Raw genomic sequence first — 19,318 nt, 5'->3', positions numbered from 1 at the left:
TAGAGTTGTTTGTAGTAATCACTCATGATCCTTTGTATTTCTGCAGTGTCAGTTGTTACTTCTCCTTTTTCATTTATGATTTTCTTGAATCTGAGTCTTCTCCCTTTTTTTCTTGATGAGTCTGGCTAATGGTTTATCAGTTTTGTTTACCTTCTCAAAGAACCAGCTTTTAGTTTTATTGATCTTTGCAAATGTTTCCTTCATTTCTTTTTCATTTATTTCTGATCTCATCTTTATGGTTTCATTCCTTCTGCTAACTTTGGGGATTTTTTGTTCCTCTTTCCCTTTAAGTGTAAGCTTAGGTTGTTTATTTGAGATTTTTCTTGAGGTAGGATTGTATTGCAATAAACTTCCCTCTTAGAACTGCTTTTGCTGCATCCCATAGGTTTTGGGTCTTCGTGTTTTCATTGTCATTTGTTTCCACATATTTTTTAATTTCCTCTTTGATTTCTTCAGTGATCTCTTGCTTATTTAGTAGTGTATTGTTTAGTGTTGTGGTCTGAAAAGATACTTGATACAATTTCAATTTTCTTAAATTTACCAAGGCTTGATTTGTAACCCAAGATATGATCTATCCTGGGGTGGTGGAGAAGGCAAGCCAAGAGTCCGGGGCAGTGGAGAAGGCAAGATGGCGGTGCCCATGGATGTGGCCGTGTGTACGAACTCAGTGGCCCAGCTGTGGAGCTGCGTCATGTGAGCACTTGAGAAGAAAGTATATTCTGCCATGTCTTGGCTATTGTAAACAGTGCTGCAATGAACACTGGGGTGCATGTATCCTTTCAAACCATATTTTTCTCTGGATATATTCCTAGGAGTCGGATTGCTGGTTCATATGGTAGTTCTATTTTTAGTTTTTTAAGGAACCTCCATACTGTACTCCATATCATATTGTACCCTGTATCAATTTACATTCCCACCAACAGTGTAGGAGGGTTCTCTTTTCTTTTCAGCCTCTCCAGCATTTATTGTTTGTAGATTTTTTGATGATGGCCGTTCTGACTGGTGTGACGTGATATCTCGTTGTAGTTTTGATTCTTTTAATAATTAGTCGTAACTTTATTTTACTTACAGTGAGGCCATTCAGATTGCCTTGAGACAGTAGGTCATAGTTTCTGCCTCTTTTAAATTTCTACCAAGTTGTACAGAGCAGTATCTTCCAAGAAGTGCTTTTTTTTCATTCATTCAACGAATATTTATTGAAGCATTATTATGTGTCATGTGCCATTCTTATTACTGGGGTCATTACAGTGAACTGAATAGAATGGCTGCCCTCAAGAAGATTACTTTCTATTATAGTAGACACACAATAAAGAATAAATGTATGCCAGGTAGTAATAACGTCCATAAATTTTAAAATGTAGTGTCAAGGAACAGACAGTGATGGACATGACCTAGAGCCCTATTTTATTTTTTTTTTTATTTTTTATTTTTATTATTTTTTTTTTTTTGTGGTATGCGGGCCTCTCACTGTTGTGGCCTCTCCCGTTGCGGAGCACAGGCTCCGGATGCGCAGGCTCAGCAGCCATGGCTCACGGGCCCAGCCGCTCCGCGGCATATGGGATCCTCCCAGACCGGGGCACGAACCCGTATCCCCTGCATCGGCAGGCGGACTCTCAACCACTGCGCCACCAGGGAGGCCCTAGAGCCCTATTTTAAATAGGATCATTAGTGCCTCAGTTAAGGCAATATAGTCATAAAGACCTGAAGAAAGGGATGGAATAAGTCTTATTGATATCCAAGCAAAGAGTATCCAGGCAGAGCAAAAATAAACTCAAAGATGCTGAAGTAGTGTATTTGGCATGCTTAAAAAATAGCTGCAGATGGGGCTTCCCTGGTGGCGCAGTGGTTGAGAGTCCGCCTGCTGATTCAGGGGACACGGGTTCATGCCCCGGTCCAGGAAGATCCCACATGCCGCGGAGCGGTTGGGCCCGTGAGCCATGGCCGCTGAGCCTGCGCGTCCGGAGCCTGTGCTCCACAACGGGAGAGGCCACAACAGTGAGAGGCCTGTGTACCGCAAAAAAAAAAAAAAAAAGAAAAAGAAATAGCTGCAGAGGGTCCTGGGGGTATTTGAATTGAGAATTTTAGATCTTGAAGAAACCCTTGATATTACCCAGTTCCAGGATTGCTGGTAGATTTCATCTTCAAAGTCAATTCAAATGAATTGGTGGTGAATGCCTACAGCAGAAGTCAGTAAGTCTTTTCTGTCAAGGTCCAGATCATACATACTTCCAGCTTTGTGGGACATACTGTTTCTGTTGCAGTCACTCAGCTCTGTCATTGGCTGAAAGCAGCCACAGTAATATGTAAACAAATGTGAGTGTGCTGTGCTCCAATACAACTTTATTTTACTGGTGGGCTGGATTTGGCCCTTGAAGTCTGCCAGCATCTGGGCTAGAATGGTGTTGGGCAGTCTTACCTGTGTCTCTCAGAGGGACTCATTAGTCATTCTGTCGTGGGCCCACACGGGGCACCTCAGCCGTGTATTTGCCACTGTGAGTCAGACAGCCTCCTTGTGTTACCCCTTAGACCAGACAAGTTCTCACAAGCTGTTAGTGGGAAGTTAGCTCTCTGGTCTCCTAATTCAGTTTTGTTATACTAGCCTGACCTCACCCCTCCAGATTTGCCATCAATTACTTTACCTGCATGAAAGGTATAGGGCTTTGAGGGATGTGGGTGCAGCCCCCATGGCTAGAGCCCACCTAAGCCTGAATGAAAGCCTCTCCTAGGAAGTGGCCAGTGATTTTCAAAGTTAGAAGTAAGGGTTTCTGCAGAGCTTTGTCATATTGTGTCTTTGCCACACAGAAAAACAAGTGAAAGACTGAAGCTGCAACAAGGGTGGGAGTGGACGTCCGCTGTGTCCCCTGCCACTGGCCTGTCCTCAGCAAGAAAGGAGAGCAGACCCTGGTCCAAGTAGGAAAGAAAAGCAGATCTTTAACGTAAGGGAGACCTCACAGGAGGGATACCAAGATAATCATTTTTCTAATTTATAGTTTTAAACATGGCAAATAAAGTAATTAGCATATAGACTAAACTTGATTTCAAAAGAGACCCGAACTATGATGGCATAAATAAGATAGAAGTTAATTTCCCTCATGTGATTGTCTAGAGATAAGTGGTCTAGGCTGGCTGGGTAGCTGTGCTGCAGGTGGACATCCAGGGATTCAGGGTCCCTCCATCGCAAGGTTTTGCCATCCCTGGGCGGCTGCCCTCTTCCCTGCAGTCTGGGCTGGGTCCCACAGCATTTTAGCTGGCAGGAAAGGGAGAAGATAGACAGTGGAAGGCGGGAGAGTACTTTTTCAGGAAGTGACATGGAACTTGCACACAGAACGTTTTGCTGATGAGAACATGATCACATAGCCACACCTGGCTGCACAGGAGTCTGGGAAACATCCTATCTGGGGAGCCATGTGCTCAGCTAAAAATCTATTAATGTGGATTTTAAAAGGGAACTGTGAATTAAGAGGGAGGCTGGAGTTAGCAGTTCGCCACAGAATTTATACAAGGAGGTGAAAAAATTTTCTGTCTATTTTTACCTAATATATAAATAGTAATGCCTAACATTACATAATACTTTAGAGATTTAGAAAAATCTTTCTCATGCATTATTTCATTTAATTCTTCAACATTATCTTCCCTTGAAGTAAACACTATGATTGGAAGCAGATATCTTCATTTATGTGAAGACTTACTTCATTTATGTGAAGTAAGGCTCAGAAGGAGTGTGAAGGACATAGAGAATAGACTGGTAGTTGCCAAGGGGGAGGGGGTTGGGGGAGGGGATGGAGTTGGGAGGTTGGGATTAGCAGATGCAAACTGTTATATATAGAATGGATAAACAACAAGGTCCTACTGTATAGCACAGGGAACTATATTCAATATCCTATGATAGACCATATGGAAAAGAATATTTAAAGAAAGAATGTATGTATATGTATAACTGAATAATTTTGCTGTACAGCAGAAATTAACACAACATTGTAGGTACTTTGCTGGTGGTCCAGCGGTTAAGACTCAGAGCTCCCAATGCAGGGGGCCCAGGTTCGTTCCCTGATCAGGGAACTACATACCACATGTCACAACTAAGAGCCTGCATGCCGCAACTAAAAGATTCCACGTGCTGCAGCTAAGATCTCGCACACGGCAGCAAAGATCCCGCATGCTGCAACTAAGACTGCAGCTATTATTTAGCGCAGTGAAATAAATAAATAAGCACACACATACACACACACACACATACACACACACAAATACACCATTGTAAAGCAACTATACTTGAATTAAAATTTTTTCTAATTAAAAAAGGAGTGTGAGATTACCAAAGCCATACAGCCACTACATACAGAGCCCAAACCTCACTCCAGGCTCAGAGCTTTACCATTTGCACTCCTAGAAACTTAACACCTAATCCTCTAAAGGCCTGTGACTTGGTGTTTACCAAGTAGAATGTCCCATCCGATCAGAGGGTCTGACACTTCAGTGTGCAAAGTCCCTGATTACCCCAATCCTAGAAATTTTCATTACGTAGCCTCCGGCGTGAAGCCCTGGAATTGCCATGCTTTGGGAATCACCGCAGTGATCTTACATTTTATTATTGTATTTTGCTTAAACAGAGAGGGGAGATATTTCATATTATTTCTGTCTGTCCTTTTCCTTTTTGCATTCCCATGCTTATCTGTTAAATTTTGGAACTCTTGCCTTCTGAAAAATCCCAGCTAATTTCTTTTGAATCATCTCTAACTCAAAACAAAAATCACACAATGATAAAATGTCAAAAACTGATTTTGGACGCCACCATATAGCCTCTCACACAGAAGTTTTCAAAGCCCTTGGTTGAGGGGGGTGGCTTTATACCCTATAGTTTGAAAGGAGAGAAAAAATGGTTTTTTCATCAAAAATATTTGTTTTTCATATTGTGTGTGTGTGTAATGTACATATATACTTATTGTTTCTCCAGCAGAAATTTCTCGGAGATTTCTAGGTGGCTGTATCTTACCCTCGATTCCCACCCAGTCGCATTGAGCTTTTTATTTGCCTTTTTCTCCATCACACACCAGGATGAATTTAAACTCCAGTCCCTTGCCAATGGCCTCTCTGATGCATTTGCTCTGTTTTACATTCCCTTTCCCTGTAGAATCAGATGGAAATTCCTTTGGGGCCTTTGAGTCAGAAACTATTGTGTTGCTAATCGAACTTGGCTTCATTAGCATTTCAAATCCTGCGATGTTCTCAGAGATCAGTGTCAGGTCTGAGGACTCCCCACCCATGACCTGATTTGCCAGACCTGTTTAACAGAAATCAGCAGTGGCCAGTGCCTTTGACCTTATTTCTCCCAGCACACGTCACCGAGAAATCCTTTTCAAGGATTCGAGAGAAAGACGCATGTACAATCTGAGAAGCTTTACTTGTATCCCTCTCCCTACTCTGGATATTGCTGCCAAAAAGCCACACTCCCTCCATCACCTCCGGTAGTTGGATCCTGGGTGGATGATGGGTAGATGGGTAAGTAGATGGGTAGATGGACCACGTGGTGGCTGTATAACTAGAAGGGTAGATGGATTGATAGATGGGTAATGGATAGGTGGGTGGATGGGTGAAGTAGAAGAGTGAGTAGGTGGATAGGATGGATAGACGGATGCATGGATGAATGGACGGGAAGAGAAGATAGATAAATAATGCCAATCTTCCATTTTGTGCAATATCCTTGCCATTTAATTATCCATAATTGGCCTTACGTTCCTGAGGCTGAATACCACTTTGTAGAAATCAGCATGCCATGTGAGCTACTTTCTGCCTTCCACAAGGAGCATCAGGGTAGGACTTGTCAAATATTTCATTGCTATTCTGACTCAGTGTCTGCTTTGTAAAATAAAAGACACCATCCTTTTTAGAAATATAATATATGTAATAGTGCTTCAGCGCTGTGGAACTTAAACCAGGCACCTATAGCAAAATCTCCTGAAAACTTGCCCTAATTGCATATGCCTGGACCTCACAGCCTGAACTGTGCATCCTGGTTGAAAATTACTGCCCTGACAGAAGTGTCTCTGTACCTGGTACCAGAGGTAGTTGAGTAGTGTTGGAGCTCTGTGTTGCTGACGTCACTTTCTCCTTACAGACATTCCACCAACATTTTTAAAAGTACGTATTATATCCCAGGCAATGCTCTAAGTGCTTTTTACTTGTATTACCTCGTTCGATGTTTACCACAATCCTTTAAGGTAGGAACCATTAATATCTGCATTTTACAGGTGAGGGAATTGAGGCGGGTAGGGATTAAGTAACACAGGACCAGGGTCACACAGCTGGTAAGAGGTGAAGCTGGAGTTGAAACTCAGTCCATGTCCAGACTCCACGGCCCCACCCACCAGGCTACACTGCCTCTCCGATCACTCAGCTCACCTTTTAAGAACTCTGGTCCAATAGAACTTTCTGCAATGACGAAAATGTTCTATATCTGTGCTGTCCTGTTGACACGATAGCCACTAGCCGCATGTGGCTATCAAGCACTTGAAATGTGGCCAGTATGATGGAGCAACTAAGTTTTTAATTGTATGGAATTTTAACTAATTTAAACAGCACGGTTTAAGAGCCACCTAATAGCCTCTGGTCATACAGATGATCTAAAACAATTAAGTGCTGAACGAGGCTTCAGGAAGACATCTCAGCTCTAGACATTAACCTTTATTAATACTATTAACATGAAATAATTACAAAGCACTCTTAGAATCCTTTGTGCTTCTTTCCGCCCCTAAAAGAGTATCACAGTTCTTCTAAGCGCTCTGCCAGCTGGGTGGCACATCTACCCTTAGCTCGTTGGAAGATGCATTGAGATGAGACAGAGCAAATAATTCAGGCAGAATAATACAGAAGGGTTGTAGCATGGTGGTGCCATTGGCATTTATTCTCAGGAGTCATTGTGACGTTTTCCATCTCCCAAATACTTGCCATCCTATGTTAGGGGAAGTGGGAGTTGATGGAAAGAACTGACTTTAAAGCAGTGTTTGGGGCTTCCCTGGTGGTGCAGCGGTTGAGAGTCCGCCTGCCGATGCAGGGGACACGGGTTCGTGCCCCGGTCCAGGAGGATCCCACATGCCGCAGAGCGGCTGGGCCCGTGAGCCATGGCCGCTGAACCTGCGCGTCCGGAGCCTGTGCTCCGCAACGGGAGAGGCCACAACAGTGAGAGGCCCGCATACCAAAAAAAAAAAAAAAAAAAAGCAGTGTTCGGGGACTTCCCTGGCGGTCCAGTGGTTACGACTCTGCGTTTCCACTGCAGGGGACACGGGTTCCATCCCTGGTCAGGGAACTAAGATCCCGCATGCCACCCGGCGTTCAGTGGTGGAAAAAATTTAAAAAACGGAAGTACAGGGGCATCTGTGCTCATTTCAAGGAGACATGCCATCCCACACTCCTTACAGAAGGAAGTGAAAATGAGTAGGAAAGTGGGAAATGATAAGCCAAGAGAGAAATAAAGATGGCTCTGGATGAAGTAATGTAAGAAAAGAGCCGTATTATTTTTTGTGTAGTTATACAAGTTGAAATTGGGTGAAGGTTTTAAACGGGAAGGAAAATTAAAGTGTTAAGAAAACCCAAATGTATATGGCTAGGTTTTATAGCAGAGAGACAAGGCAATGTAGAATTTGGTGAAATCATTATATATTGGTTTAGAACAGTGCTGGACAAACTGCAGCCCATGGGTTAACCCAGTCCACTGCTGGTTTTTGTAAATAAACTTTTATTAAGTACACACATGTCCATTCATTTACATGTGGTCTACGGCTCCTTTATATTACAGCGGCAGAGCTGAGCAGTTACAACAGGAACTGTATAGCCTGCAAAGCCTAGAACAGTTCCTATGGCCCTACACAGAAAAATGCTTATTGGCCTCCATTATAGAACAAAAGGGGAATATATATTAGCATAACTATTTTGGAGTACTATTTTGTGTGGCCATCAAATTTTAAAATGCACATCATCTTTGACCTGGCAACACTGCTACACTGGTACACATACCCACAGCGTTTCTTGAAACACTGGAAAACTGAAAACAACCTAAATGTCCACTAGCTGAGCACCGTTAAATGAATTATACTGCATTTGTGTAAAGGAATACTGTTCAGTTGTTGATGTTGCTTAATTGAACTGTAGTTGATTTGCAATATTATAGTAGTTTCAGGTTTACAGCATAGTGATTCAGCATTTTTATAGATTATACTCCACTAAAAGTTATTACAAAATAATGGCTATATATCCCTTTGCTGTATGATATACCCTTGTTGCTCATCTATTTTATACATAGTAGTTTGTATCTCTTAATCTCCTACCCCTTGTTTGCCCCTTCCCTATTCCTCTCCCCTCTGGTAACCAGTAGTTTGTTCTCTATATTTGTGAATCTGTTTCTGTTTTGTTACATTGATTCATTTGTTTTATTTTTTTAGATTGCACATATAAGTGATAACATAGAGTATTTGTCTTTGTCTGACTTATTTCACTAAGCATAATACTCTGTAGGGCCACCCAAGTTGTTGCAAATGGCAGAATTAAATTCTTTTTTATGGCTGATTAATATTCCATTGTATATATGTACCACATCTTCTTTATCCATTTATCTGGTGATGGACACTTGGGTTGCTTCCATGTCTTGGCTATTGCAAATAATGCTGCTATGAACATTGGGGTGCATGCATCTTTTCAAAGCAGTGTTTTCCTTTTTTCTGGGTATACACTCTGGAGTGAAATTGCTGGATCATCCAGATTTCTCCTTTTTGTTTTCTGAGGAAACACCATACTGTTTTCCATAGTGGCTGTACCAATTTACCTTCCCACCAACAGTGTACGGAGGTCCCCTTCTCTCCACATCCTTGCCAACATTTGTTATTTGTTGTCTCTTTGATGATAGCCATTCTGAGAGGTGTGAGGTGATATTGTGATTTTGCTTTGCATGTCTGTAATAATTGAGGACCTTTGTATGTGCCCGTTTGCCATCTGTATGTCTTCTTTGGAAAAATATGTCTATTCAGGTCTGCCGCCCATTGTTTAATGGGTTGTGGGGGTTTTGGTTTTTTTTTTTAATTTAGCTATTTATTGTTTTTTAATAAGATAGTTCTGTATGTACTATTTATTACTAAATAGAAAAATGTCGCAGAACAGTATGCATTATTTGATTACATTTGTATAAAAGCAACAAACAATCCCCCCAGAAGATACAGGGATATATGCCTGGCACAGGGATACAGGGATATATGCCCGGCACCTGGCACAGGGCTCGGCATTTGAGGAGTGAACACATGGAGAGTTTACACATTACTTTTTCACTTTTTAATCTCCTGGACTCCAAGTGTTTATGAACATGCACTACTTTTTTAAAAATCTAAATTAAAACGGGGAAAAAATAAACAAGAGGAAATAGCCACAGGTAGGCCTCCCGGCTCCCGCACACGAGCTGGTGCCAGCAGGGGTGGCCGGGGGGCTGAGGACCCGCTGGAGCCTGTTGCTGGCACTGCGGGGGTCGGGGGCGCTCGGGTGGGGCAGGAGTTTGGTCTCCAGTTGGGACCGGCAGGAACCCGGGGGCAGGAGCCATGCACAGCAAACGCGGGGAATTGCCCAGGAGGCCACTCGGGCCTGGAAAGGGAGGGGGGCGGTGGCCCCGTCCTGGGGACATTGTCCGCAAGTAATGCGTGGGAAGACTTCGTCCAGGAAACTGGGAAAAGCAGGAAGCTACAGAAGAAGGAGCCAAGGGAAGGAAGGACGCAGCGGCCAGCCCTGGAGGTGGAGAGACGTTTCTGAGGAAGAACACATGTTTCCTGGGCTCTGAGAAGACCCCGTGTCTGCGGGGATGCGGGCTCACGTCTGGGATGCAGCTTGCTGCCTGTGGGCCTGAGAATCACAGACACCACCAGTCCCGGCCCCGGAGCCGGGGTTCAGACGGCCAGGCCAGGGCGCTTTCTGCTGTTGATCAGTGTTAGGACTTCCCCTGCTCCCAGCGCGGGAAGCAGCTGAGCCAGGGGGTGCAGTAGCCCCCGGAGCAGCTCAGCCCTTGCCCTGTGCCGGCTACACACCCCCGCCCCGGCTGCCCTGCCGAAACCCACGCTCCCCTCAGTGCTGTCGTTTGCTTTTTCCGCAGAAGTGTGGCAAGAGGGGTTTACATGAGACTAACAGTATAAAAAAAAAAAAAGTAAAAGTAAATAAATAAAAATAAACAAAACCAAAACCGTGTAAGAGACAGGTGTGTCTTCTTAAAATACGATCCGTGTCCGCCGCTCTCCGCCCCACCTCCATGTGGCCAGCGCTTTGCGTGACTTGTGCCTGGAATGGATGTCAGCGCCTGTGAGAATCTTTTTATTTAGACATCACGAGGCATGTGATCAGTTTTGAACACGGCCGGGTGCAGTGCTGGTGCACAGAGACGCCTGCTCTTTCTTCACCAAACTCTCCAGTTCAAACATGTCTGCAGAGCATGATTCATGGTGTTTCTTTCTGGATTGTCCAGTGGGTAATTGCTGTACAGAAACCAGAGAAACAGATGTAGACCCTGAACCCTGGCTATAAATTTTTGTTTTATGATTATGGGTTTCAAATGTGCTGTGTCACACTGACAAATACACAGTTACTCTGAAACAAAATGAATTTGGGGCTCAAACTTTTGCTTTTTTGTTTGTTTGTGGTTGGAAATACTTTTATTAAGAGTTCCTTTTATCATTGATCAAGCATAAAGAAAACAGGGGCAATGACACATATCAGAATGTTATTTTATGCCTTACTAAGAGGAGATTTGGGAAACGGTTGTTCCAAATTGTTTAATTAATGTTTAAAATAGGTGTCGATAATTTAAACTTCATTATCCACAAATTAACTAGGCCATTTTTCACCTTCTACCTGTTCATTAATCTTTATGGTGCATGGATATGTATTAAGGAACTGGGGCTTCTTTGTGTATTTTTCCCTTATCTTTTTTTAAGATGAAGAAGGTAGACGAAGAATCAAGTTTTCAAGAAGTATAAGAATTAGATTTACTGACGAAGGAATAAGAAACTTGTGGCTAAATTTGGGGGCTGCTTTGTAAGTTAACACTTGGATTAAATAATAACCCTCATAGTTGCTATCCACGTAATCGATTCATGATGAGAAATGATGAACTGACTAGTGAATACTGTCGCACTGTAAGACACCCATAATGTTCCACTCACGAGGATTTAAGCCCTGATCCTTCATTTCAAGGCTCAAGTTTATTTCTCTACAGTTAAGAGAACTGTGTTCCTAGGTGAATAGAAACGTAAAATTTTCTTGTGCAAAGAAAGAAAACACCAATCTCTGAACTCCTACCACACAAAGACACACACACACAAACACACACACACTTCTCTGTTATTGTTTTTGTGCTGTGACAGAGTATTGAGGAAAGAAATTTGGGAGCCGTTGTCTCCCATAAGAACTGAGAGTAAACAGAGTTTGGGGGACCCCCTCCGCATGTCCACTTCCTTGTGATCAGTGCACCCTACCCTTTGGAAAGATGCTGAGTGAGCAAGTAAGTGCCATGGATAACCCGTACACACACCTGGCCACGGTGCCATGTTTCTCATCTCTTAGTTCCTCCTGCTGTACTTTAAATATAGCTCCCTCCTCTCCCTCCTCAAAGAACTTTTCACCCACCTCCATGATCCTGTACAAAACAAGCCCAGTTTCCAAGGCACTCCAAGGACCTTAAATAAGCATTTGGAGCTATAAGTCCCATGGACCACGCAGCAATTGGCAATGTGGTGCTTTGTGTATCTTTACAACTATCTTAATGACAGAGTGTTAAATGTTTTGTAAATTCCTCTGCACTCCTTGTTTAAAATGTGTGTTTTCTTTGTAGTTAAAGGATTTCTTATAATAAAGCTCTGTTACAAAATGATGACCATATAAAAGAGAGAGAGAGCGAGAATAACAAACACATAGTTTCAGCAAAAGCTTACCCCTTTATCGCCCTGGACTTTGCAATCGCAAGAACTGAGCTTGCTGGGCTGAAAATTGTTTGCCTACACCTTCCTGAAAGAGTCTTTGACTTGGTAAGTGTGTGCCATGCATACTTTTCATGTTACACCGTGAGTGCCACTTAGCAACTCTGCTAGCCCAGCAGCACGGGGCAAGTGCCCGACAGGCTTTTAGAAGGCTTGGATGCCAGGACACATTCCAGCCCATTCACAGAAAGGAGACTGCAGCGCGCCCCTCCCTGCGAGGGGCGAGGAAGCCATCCCCCCCGCCCGCCCACTCGCCCTCCTTGCTTTGTGGGAGAATTATTAGTCAACGGTGGAGGGGCAGTGGAGGACTTAACGTGGTTTAATCCCTCCCCCGGAGCTTCCTTTCTTTGATGTACATTGCAGTTGCATCCTTTAAGCAAGTGGTGCAAAATGGCTGCAGGGTGGATTGGCTCTCCCGTTCACAGCTTTCTGCCTGGGTTGATTTGTAAACTCTGCATCTGTCCTTCTCAGGGATGGCTGAAAAGCTTCAGTGTGAGAGGTACAAAAAATTAGTCCCTTTTCCTTAAAATTACTGTCTTCTAATAAATAGCCAAGTTTGAACAGGGGCTAGTATGGGTGAAAAGTGGCCCTTGGAAATACAGAACTTTCACACTTAACCAGTTCTCAAATCTGTGTTAGTTATGTGGGGGTGGGGTGGGGTGGGGATGTGATGAGAGGGCTCAACCGCGCTCGTCCGCAACAGAAAAGTTATTTCCACGTTGGGCTGCGATTCCAGGGAGCTGGGTTCTAGCCATGATTCTGAGCTGTGGGACCTCAAGCAGCTCTCAGCCTCCCTGGGCTTCTGTTTCCCCAGTTAAAAATAAGAGGATGAGTCACAGCTAACTGGTCTAGGGTGTGTGCTGAGTGCCATGCAAGCACTGTTTCTTTTTGTCCTCACAGCAATCGGTTGAGGTGACCAGTAGCATGCTCCCATTTTTCAGATGAGGAAACTGAGGCTTGGGGGAGGTTAGGTACTTGTCCCAGATCCCATAGCTGCTCAGTGGGTTGGAATCTAGTTCAGTTTGACTTCCACATCCACACTGTTGACCACTGTATTATATTATGAAGTCCTGCATATCTGTGTGATTGTGTGTGTCTGGGGCAGGAGGAACTACCGATAATTCTCGACTCCTTCGTAGGCTGCGTGTAGACTTCGGAGAATTTTAAGAAGTAAATGAATCCAGAAAGCTGGATTTTTTTTTTTTTTTTTTTTTTTTTTTTTTTTACTCCTGAGCCAACGCAGTCCCTTCGGCCTGCAAGAGGGACAGACAGAAAAAGACTATCAAATGGAAAGTTTCTGGACCCCAGGCTTCCCCAGGGGCGGCTCTTCTCCGTGCTCCGGTTTAGGGCTTGCTGTGCTTTTGCAGGAGTGGAAAAACACACACGTTACAAGGCATTTAACAGACAGGAGCACGGAGGAATGTAAAGGCTGGGCCGGGGGCGGACGAGGGGGCGCGCGGCCGAGCGAAGCCCCGCGAACTGGGGCGCAAAGGGCGGGAGCTGGCGAGCGGCGTCCCGGCCCTGCGCGCTCCTCCCGGCGGCTCCGGACCGCGCGCACTCCTCCTCCCTGTGGCTCCGGGCGCCCCGGGCCCCGCGCGCTCGGAGCGGAGACGCGGGGCGGGAGGTGCGCGCGCCCGGGCCGCGGGCCGCCCGCGCGGCGGGGCTGCTGGGAGTGCTCGGCTCTGTGAGAATCCTGGGAGCTGGTGATGTCAGACTCGCTGGGTCATTTGAAGGTTAGCAGCCCGGGAAGGGTTCACCGAAAGTTCACTCGCATATATTAGGCAATTCAATCTTTCATTCTGTGTGACAGAAGTAGTAGGAAGTGAGCTGTTCAGAGCCAGGAGGGTCTATTCTTTGCCAAAGGGGGGACCAGAGTCCCCGCGCGAGCCGCCTGAGGACGGGGATGCCGAGGACGCGCGCAAGCCGGGCAGGGCTGGTCTGGGCACCGTCCGGGTAGGATCAGCACCGCATTCCGAAGGCTTTTTGCAGGCGTCTGCCTAGAAGGAGAACTTGGGCTCTTTCTGGGAACCCCCCGCCCCGGCTGGATTGGCCGAGCAAGCCTGGAAAATGGTAAATGATCATTTGGATCAATTACAGGCTTTTAGCTGGCTTGTCTGTCATAATTCATGATTCGAGGCTGGGAAAAAGACCAACAGCCTACGTGCCAAAAAGGGGGCAGAGTTTGATGGAGTTGGGTGGACTTTTCTATGCCATTTGCCTCCACACCTAGAGGATAAGCACTTTTGCAGACATTCGGTGCAGGGGAGATCATGTTTGACTGTATGGATGTCCTGTCAGTGAGTCCTGGGCAAATCCTGGATTTCTACACTGCGAGCCCGTCTTCCTGCATGCTCCAGGAGAAAGCTCTCAAAGCATGCTTCAGTGGATTGACCCAAACCGAATGGCAGCATCGGCACACTGCGCAATGTAGGTTTATTTTTTCCCTTCTTCTACCAAGAAAAAAATATGAATTGTCTCGCTTGCATGCAATGAAGACATTGGAAACAAATTGCACTGGTAGCCAGACAAAGGATTTAATGATTTAATGCTGAAAGGGTGTGCTATGCTGGTGTGCATATTGATTCCCTCTGCTGAAAATTTCCTGTTAGATGTTTTCTTCCCAAACAACCCCTGCCGACCCCTGCTTCTCTCCTTACCGACCCTACAGTCCCTTGAAAACAGTTTTAGAAAATGTGCGTGGAGGGGGGAAAAAGTAGAGTGACCACAGGACTTTGAAACATTCTTCAAGTGAGTCAATTTGACAACGTTGGTACAGTTTTTACTAAGATATATGCAGAGGGGAATTTAACTTTGCTGTTCTTTGGATTAGCTACTAGTTCTATGTATATTCCCCCTTGTGTGTTTCAACAGTCTAAAGTAATTAAAATATGACATCTTCCTTGCAAGGAATTTAGCCTAATTAAGGTTGCTGCTGCTCCTGAAGTTCATAAACGACCAGTTAAAGCTGCCGCCGCCAATGTTTTCCTTGCGGAGGAAAGGCAATATTTCTTAGCATTGACCCTGCTGCCACCTTTCCGAGTCACTTTGTTGCTCTAAGAAGTTGCTGTTTTGCTAGAAAACTACTGGCAATGAACACCCCTTGGGCTGAGCCATCCATTATTTCCATATCTTGCAGTTCAGCCGGGAACCTGGATGTTGGTTAAAGGAAAGGAAACATAAGTGGGGTAGCCCAGTTTTTAAAAAAAATATTGACTATTTGGTTATCTGATTCTGAGAGGGTGCCGAGGCACGCACTGGTCAACAGTAGACTGGCTGCAGGCTTGAGAAATGACCAGCAGTCCCAGAAAATCCCACCTTCAGGTGGCTGTAGTGGGAGCCTGCTGGACGCATCGCTGCCCTGACAGTGATTTAGATAAATGGCTCAGCTATCTATCAAAATGTTTTTAGTACTTTATTTGACAATTCATTGGAGCATTAGCCTGAAAATGACATTTTAAATCTTTGTTTTCAAAGAGGTCAAAGTTTAACTGGAAGAAATTGAGTTTTCCTAATAACATGATGGCTTATCTAAAGAGAGGGAAGAAAAAGGAGAGAGAGGGGACAATGACAAGATTTAAATCGTCCTCTTCTGAAACTTTTTCTTAAGAATAAAGTCTTGCTTCAGGGGTCCAGGAAATCAACAGGTTTGTAGCTGAAAAGTCAATAACCGTCTGATGCCAACAGTCTAGCTGTCTGACTTAGTATTTCGTAGAGCCATAACCAGGGTAAAAAGAATATTTTCAAAAGGCGTCCTCATTTTCAGCTGCTCCTCAAATGCTTTTTCTTTCCTGCTGCCTCTTTTCTTTCTGGAGAGCTCAAAGAAACTGTTAGAAAATAATTTTCCAACCCACTAACAGATCTTTTAGACCCTCCTCCTCTCTGTAGCAATTAAAACAGTATGAACAATTTCATTTGGAATCTTAGGGAACTAGGGCTCCCTCAAACTTTTCTTGTGAGAGAAAGTTTTAATGAAACGTTTTTTAACAAAGGAAAAAAGAATGCTCAGGACCCTAGCGTCAAGCTATTAGACCTAGTAGAGGTTTTACAAGTAGACATTCTTCCTTTTGTAATTAACTCTCCAAAAGTGCCTATTAAGTTGCAGAAGTTTGGGGGGGAACTTTGTTTGTTCTTGAACAAGTTAAACAAGGGATTTGCCTTATCTGGTGAGAGGCTAGTGGTGAATGTGTCATTCACCTAGGGCCAGCTGATAAGCAAGAAGTGTTGATAACAGCAAAGTTCAGCTAATCAAAGAAGCTTGCATTAGACAAAGTAAATAAAGGCAAATGACAAAGGGATTTCAGAAATTTTGGTGTCTTATTTTTGTAAGCAGGGCAATTAGTGCTCACTGTGGTCAATTTCACAAGGGTTTGGATCCCACCCCCGGACTCCAGGTTAAATGAATAGTGTGTAAATATCGCTTAGGCCCCTGCGGAGTCGCACAAACCGCTTTAGGACAGGTCAGGTTAGTTGTTCAAGTGGTTTAAGCTTTTAAGCATATATAAAAGTTCTGACACAGCTCTGCCACGCGGTGTTTGGCTCAGGGTGGCACAGCCAGTTAGGGCTTTTGAAGTTAAAGCATATTAGGGCCCTGTTTGTATAAGTACAAACATAAAAACCACAGCCTTTTCCATTTTACTCAATGACTGTTTTGACAAGAAGCAGATCTGTTTGTGCTCTTAACACAGAGGAAACAGTGGGCCAGAAGGGAAAAAAATAGTACTAAATTCTAACCAAAACTATTTTCTGCTTTGAGATCCTACTTATTTTTTTATAGTGGGTGTGTGTCTGTGTGTGTGTGTAGGAATTGGAGTAAACCCTTTGAATGTACAACACACCAGAAGCATTCTTTGAAAGGTGTTAGAATATTCTCTTTATTTTCCCTTTTAATTTTAAGACAGAAAAATGATATGCCAACCAGCTGTCGGTTGAAATAGGGCCTGTGAATTGCCTCTAAAAATTCGAAGTCAGGAGTAGCGAGTTACTAAGGGAACATGGTGTAAATAATAGGATTTAAGACGGCCCCTGGAGGTGTCAGAGTCACTAAGTCTCTGTTCAGGTGCCTCCTGGATTACCTTGGGTTTAGGCTGCTCCAGATGTTTTCAGCATTAATTGCTCAGTGAGCATAAGATAAAGCCTAATATTTGTGGTCTAAATATAGTAGTTGCTTTGGTGAAATCATGAGAGTGACAACTTCTTGGCCCTTTTCCCTGTCTTCACCCTGCTTATAACACATCAAAAGAAAAAAGGAAAAACAGATTTTCTTTTCTAACGAGGAGAAATAATCTGTTTTTAAAAACAAACAGTATCGATGTTATGATTTAGGAAGGAAAGATGTCTCCTTTCCAAAGCACTGGGACCTGAATTTTAAGTATTAAACAGTATCTAAATCCTCTCCTAGTGAGATATAAATTGGGGTCAAAGTGGCAAAATCAAAGATACCCTCTGAAAGAGAGACTAAATAAAGGCTGACAACCACCGTATGAACTGAATGGGGTTTTGAATAAATATTTCAGTGAAAAGGCTCAATTGTTTTTCTAAAGTAGGACATAATTTTCTGCTTCTCAGCCACATGACAGTGGTAACTAACACCATCAGAAAGGAGAAAAGAAAAGGGAATTCTACTTAAATCTCAGAGAGTGCAGGATAGGGCCGTTTGAAAACAAGTGGAAGATTGACAAAGTTTTCCTTCCCCGTAGGAAAAAATAATTACTAAAATTTTTTCAGTATCCAGGTAACTCGGCACTTTGGGTAGGGAAGCACTGATGTGCAACTTACAAGAAAAAAATGCAGAAGTTTAAATTTTATCACCAGAAAAGGATAGACACCCCAAAAAATAGATCAGAATGCTAGGAGAGGTAGTCATGTGTCCCTTAAGCTTAGGCTGTGGAATGGATGTGGAAACTCTTGGTAGCATTTGATTTCCCAGCCCAAATGCAAAGCCCTCGCATCGGAACTAGGCCTTTCTTCTCTTAGTAGATAAATGACCAGCAGCGCAATTTCTGATAGGTTCGCTGACCTGAACCAGAAGTTTTCTTCTTATTTTTGGAAGCCTGGCTCTGACCATATATAACCAGTCGGTATTGTCACGAACTTTGCTTTAAAGCACAAAAGAAAGTTCTTCTGGAAATCAGGTGCTTATAATTTCCCTTCAACATGTTAAGCCCCAGAGATAGCTAAAAAAAGAAAGAAAACCTCACCGTTTTCTCCTTTCTACATTCTTGTGAAATGTAATGCATAGATAATCTCAGAAGGGAAATACGTGATAAATGATGAAGATTATAAACTCTGCTGTCAAGGAATTTAGAATCTTTAAAATCGAAAAAATTTTTTTTAAAGGCTGGGAATTTTTTAACTAGAAAGTTACTCTCTGCGAGGTAGATGGAAGATGTAAAACCAAGTTGCAAAATAGAAAACTCTTCGAGTCGAACAGGACTTACGAAACAGTGAATGCACTGTTCATTTTAGAACATCTTAAAAAGAATCTTCTATAGAGTTTGAGTTACATGTAACTGCCAATAAATTTCTCCCTAAATGACATTTTTATACTTTAAATGTTCTAATATAAATTCAGTTAACTATTAATTAACTAGATTATTTCGGAAATGGGAGTTTTTTGATGAAGGTTAATCAGAAAAATCTGGGCTAAAAACCTTTCCAAAAGATATTAATGTAGAATCTTGCCTTTCAAATTACAGGGTAGTTATGGCAATCATACATCTCAGATTTTCTAGAGTAACCCACTTTCAAATATACTGCCACAACTCCCACATAAGCCACTGAAATATGCCAGATATTTCAATATTATGACATCTCCTAGGGTTGCCCCTTGCACCCAGGAGTGGCACAGAAAGCCTTTGTTTGGACTTGATGGTCAGTATAACTGGAGCACTCACAGCTTAATTTTTCTGTTATGACTGAAGATCGCCTTGTGCTTCTGGGTCATTCTTCTGAACATGAATTCCTTTTGTGGCAAAATGTAGATCTGTAAATAGAAGGCGTCCCTTGCGATATGGATTTAAGTATTATGACCGTGGCTCTGATGCCAGCGTGTGTGTGTGTGTGTGTGTGTGTGTGTGTGTGTGTGTGTGTGTATTGGGAGCGGGGGAGGGGTGGAATTATACGTTGAATCACTGTGAACAAATCTGTATCAGTTCTTGGCCAGCTTCTTCATAAAAAGTTAGAGCTGGAGGTGATGGAGAGAGGAGAGTTAACTCCAGTTTCAGATTTATCAGTATCCTGTCTGTAAGTGGCTTGGCCCAAGCACCTCTTGTTAAATAGGAGATGAGATAACCTGCCCATCCGTAAGATCTAATAACACAATC

At 43.4% G+C, this 19,318-nt stretch overlaps 1 protein-coding gene across 3 annotated transcripts in view; it reads left to right on the top strand.

Annotated features, from left to right (window-relative positions):
- The window catches only part of RARB (retinoic acid receptor beta), a gene marked incomplete at both ends in the record, with an annotated part of 424,884 nt that overhangs the window by 231,500 nt on the left and 174,066 nt on the right, over positions 1-19,318 (top strand). For 2 of the 3 annotated variants that reach the window (XM_079705322.1, XM_079705321.1), the window contains one exon: positions 14,267-14,423. The exons of the other annotated variant lie outside the window; for it this stretch is intronic. In XM_079705322.1, coding sequence (XP_079561448.1) covers positions 14,267-14,423 — 157 coding nt within the window. Of the gene's footprint in view, positions 1-14,266; positions 14,424-19,318 lie in introns of those variants that run through there. 3 annotated transcript variants of the gene reach the window in all.

Source organism: Hyperoodon ampullatus (genome assembly GCF_949752795.1).
Source record: "Hyperoodon ampullatus genome assembly, chromosome: 5".
Classification (NCBI taxonomy): domain Eukaryota; kingdom Metazoa; phylum Chordata; class Mammalia; order Artiodactyla; family Ziphiidae; genus Hyperoodon; species Hyperoodon ampullatus.
Note: the sequence above shows the minus strand (reverse complement) of the source record. Positions and strands in the feature narration are given on the sequence as shown.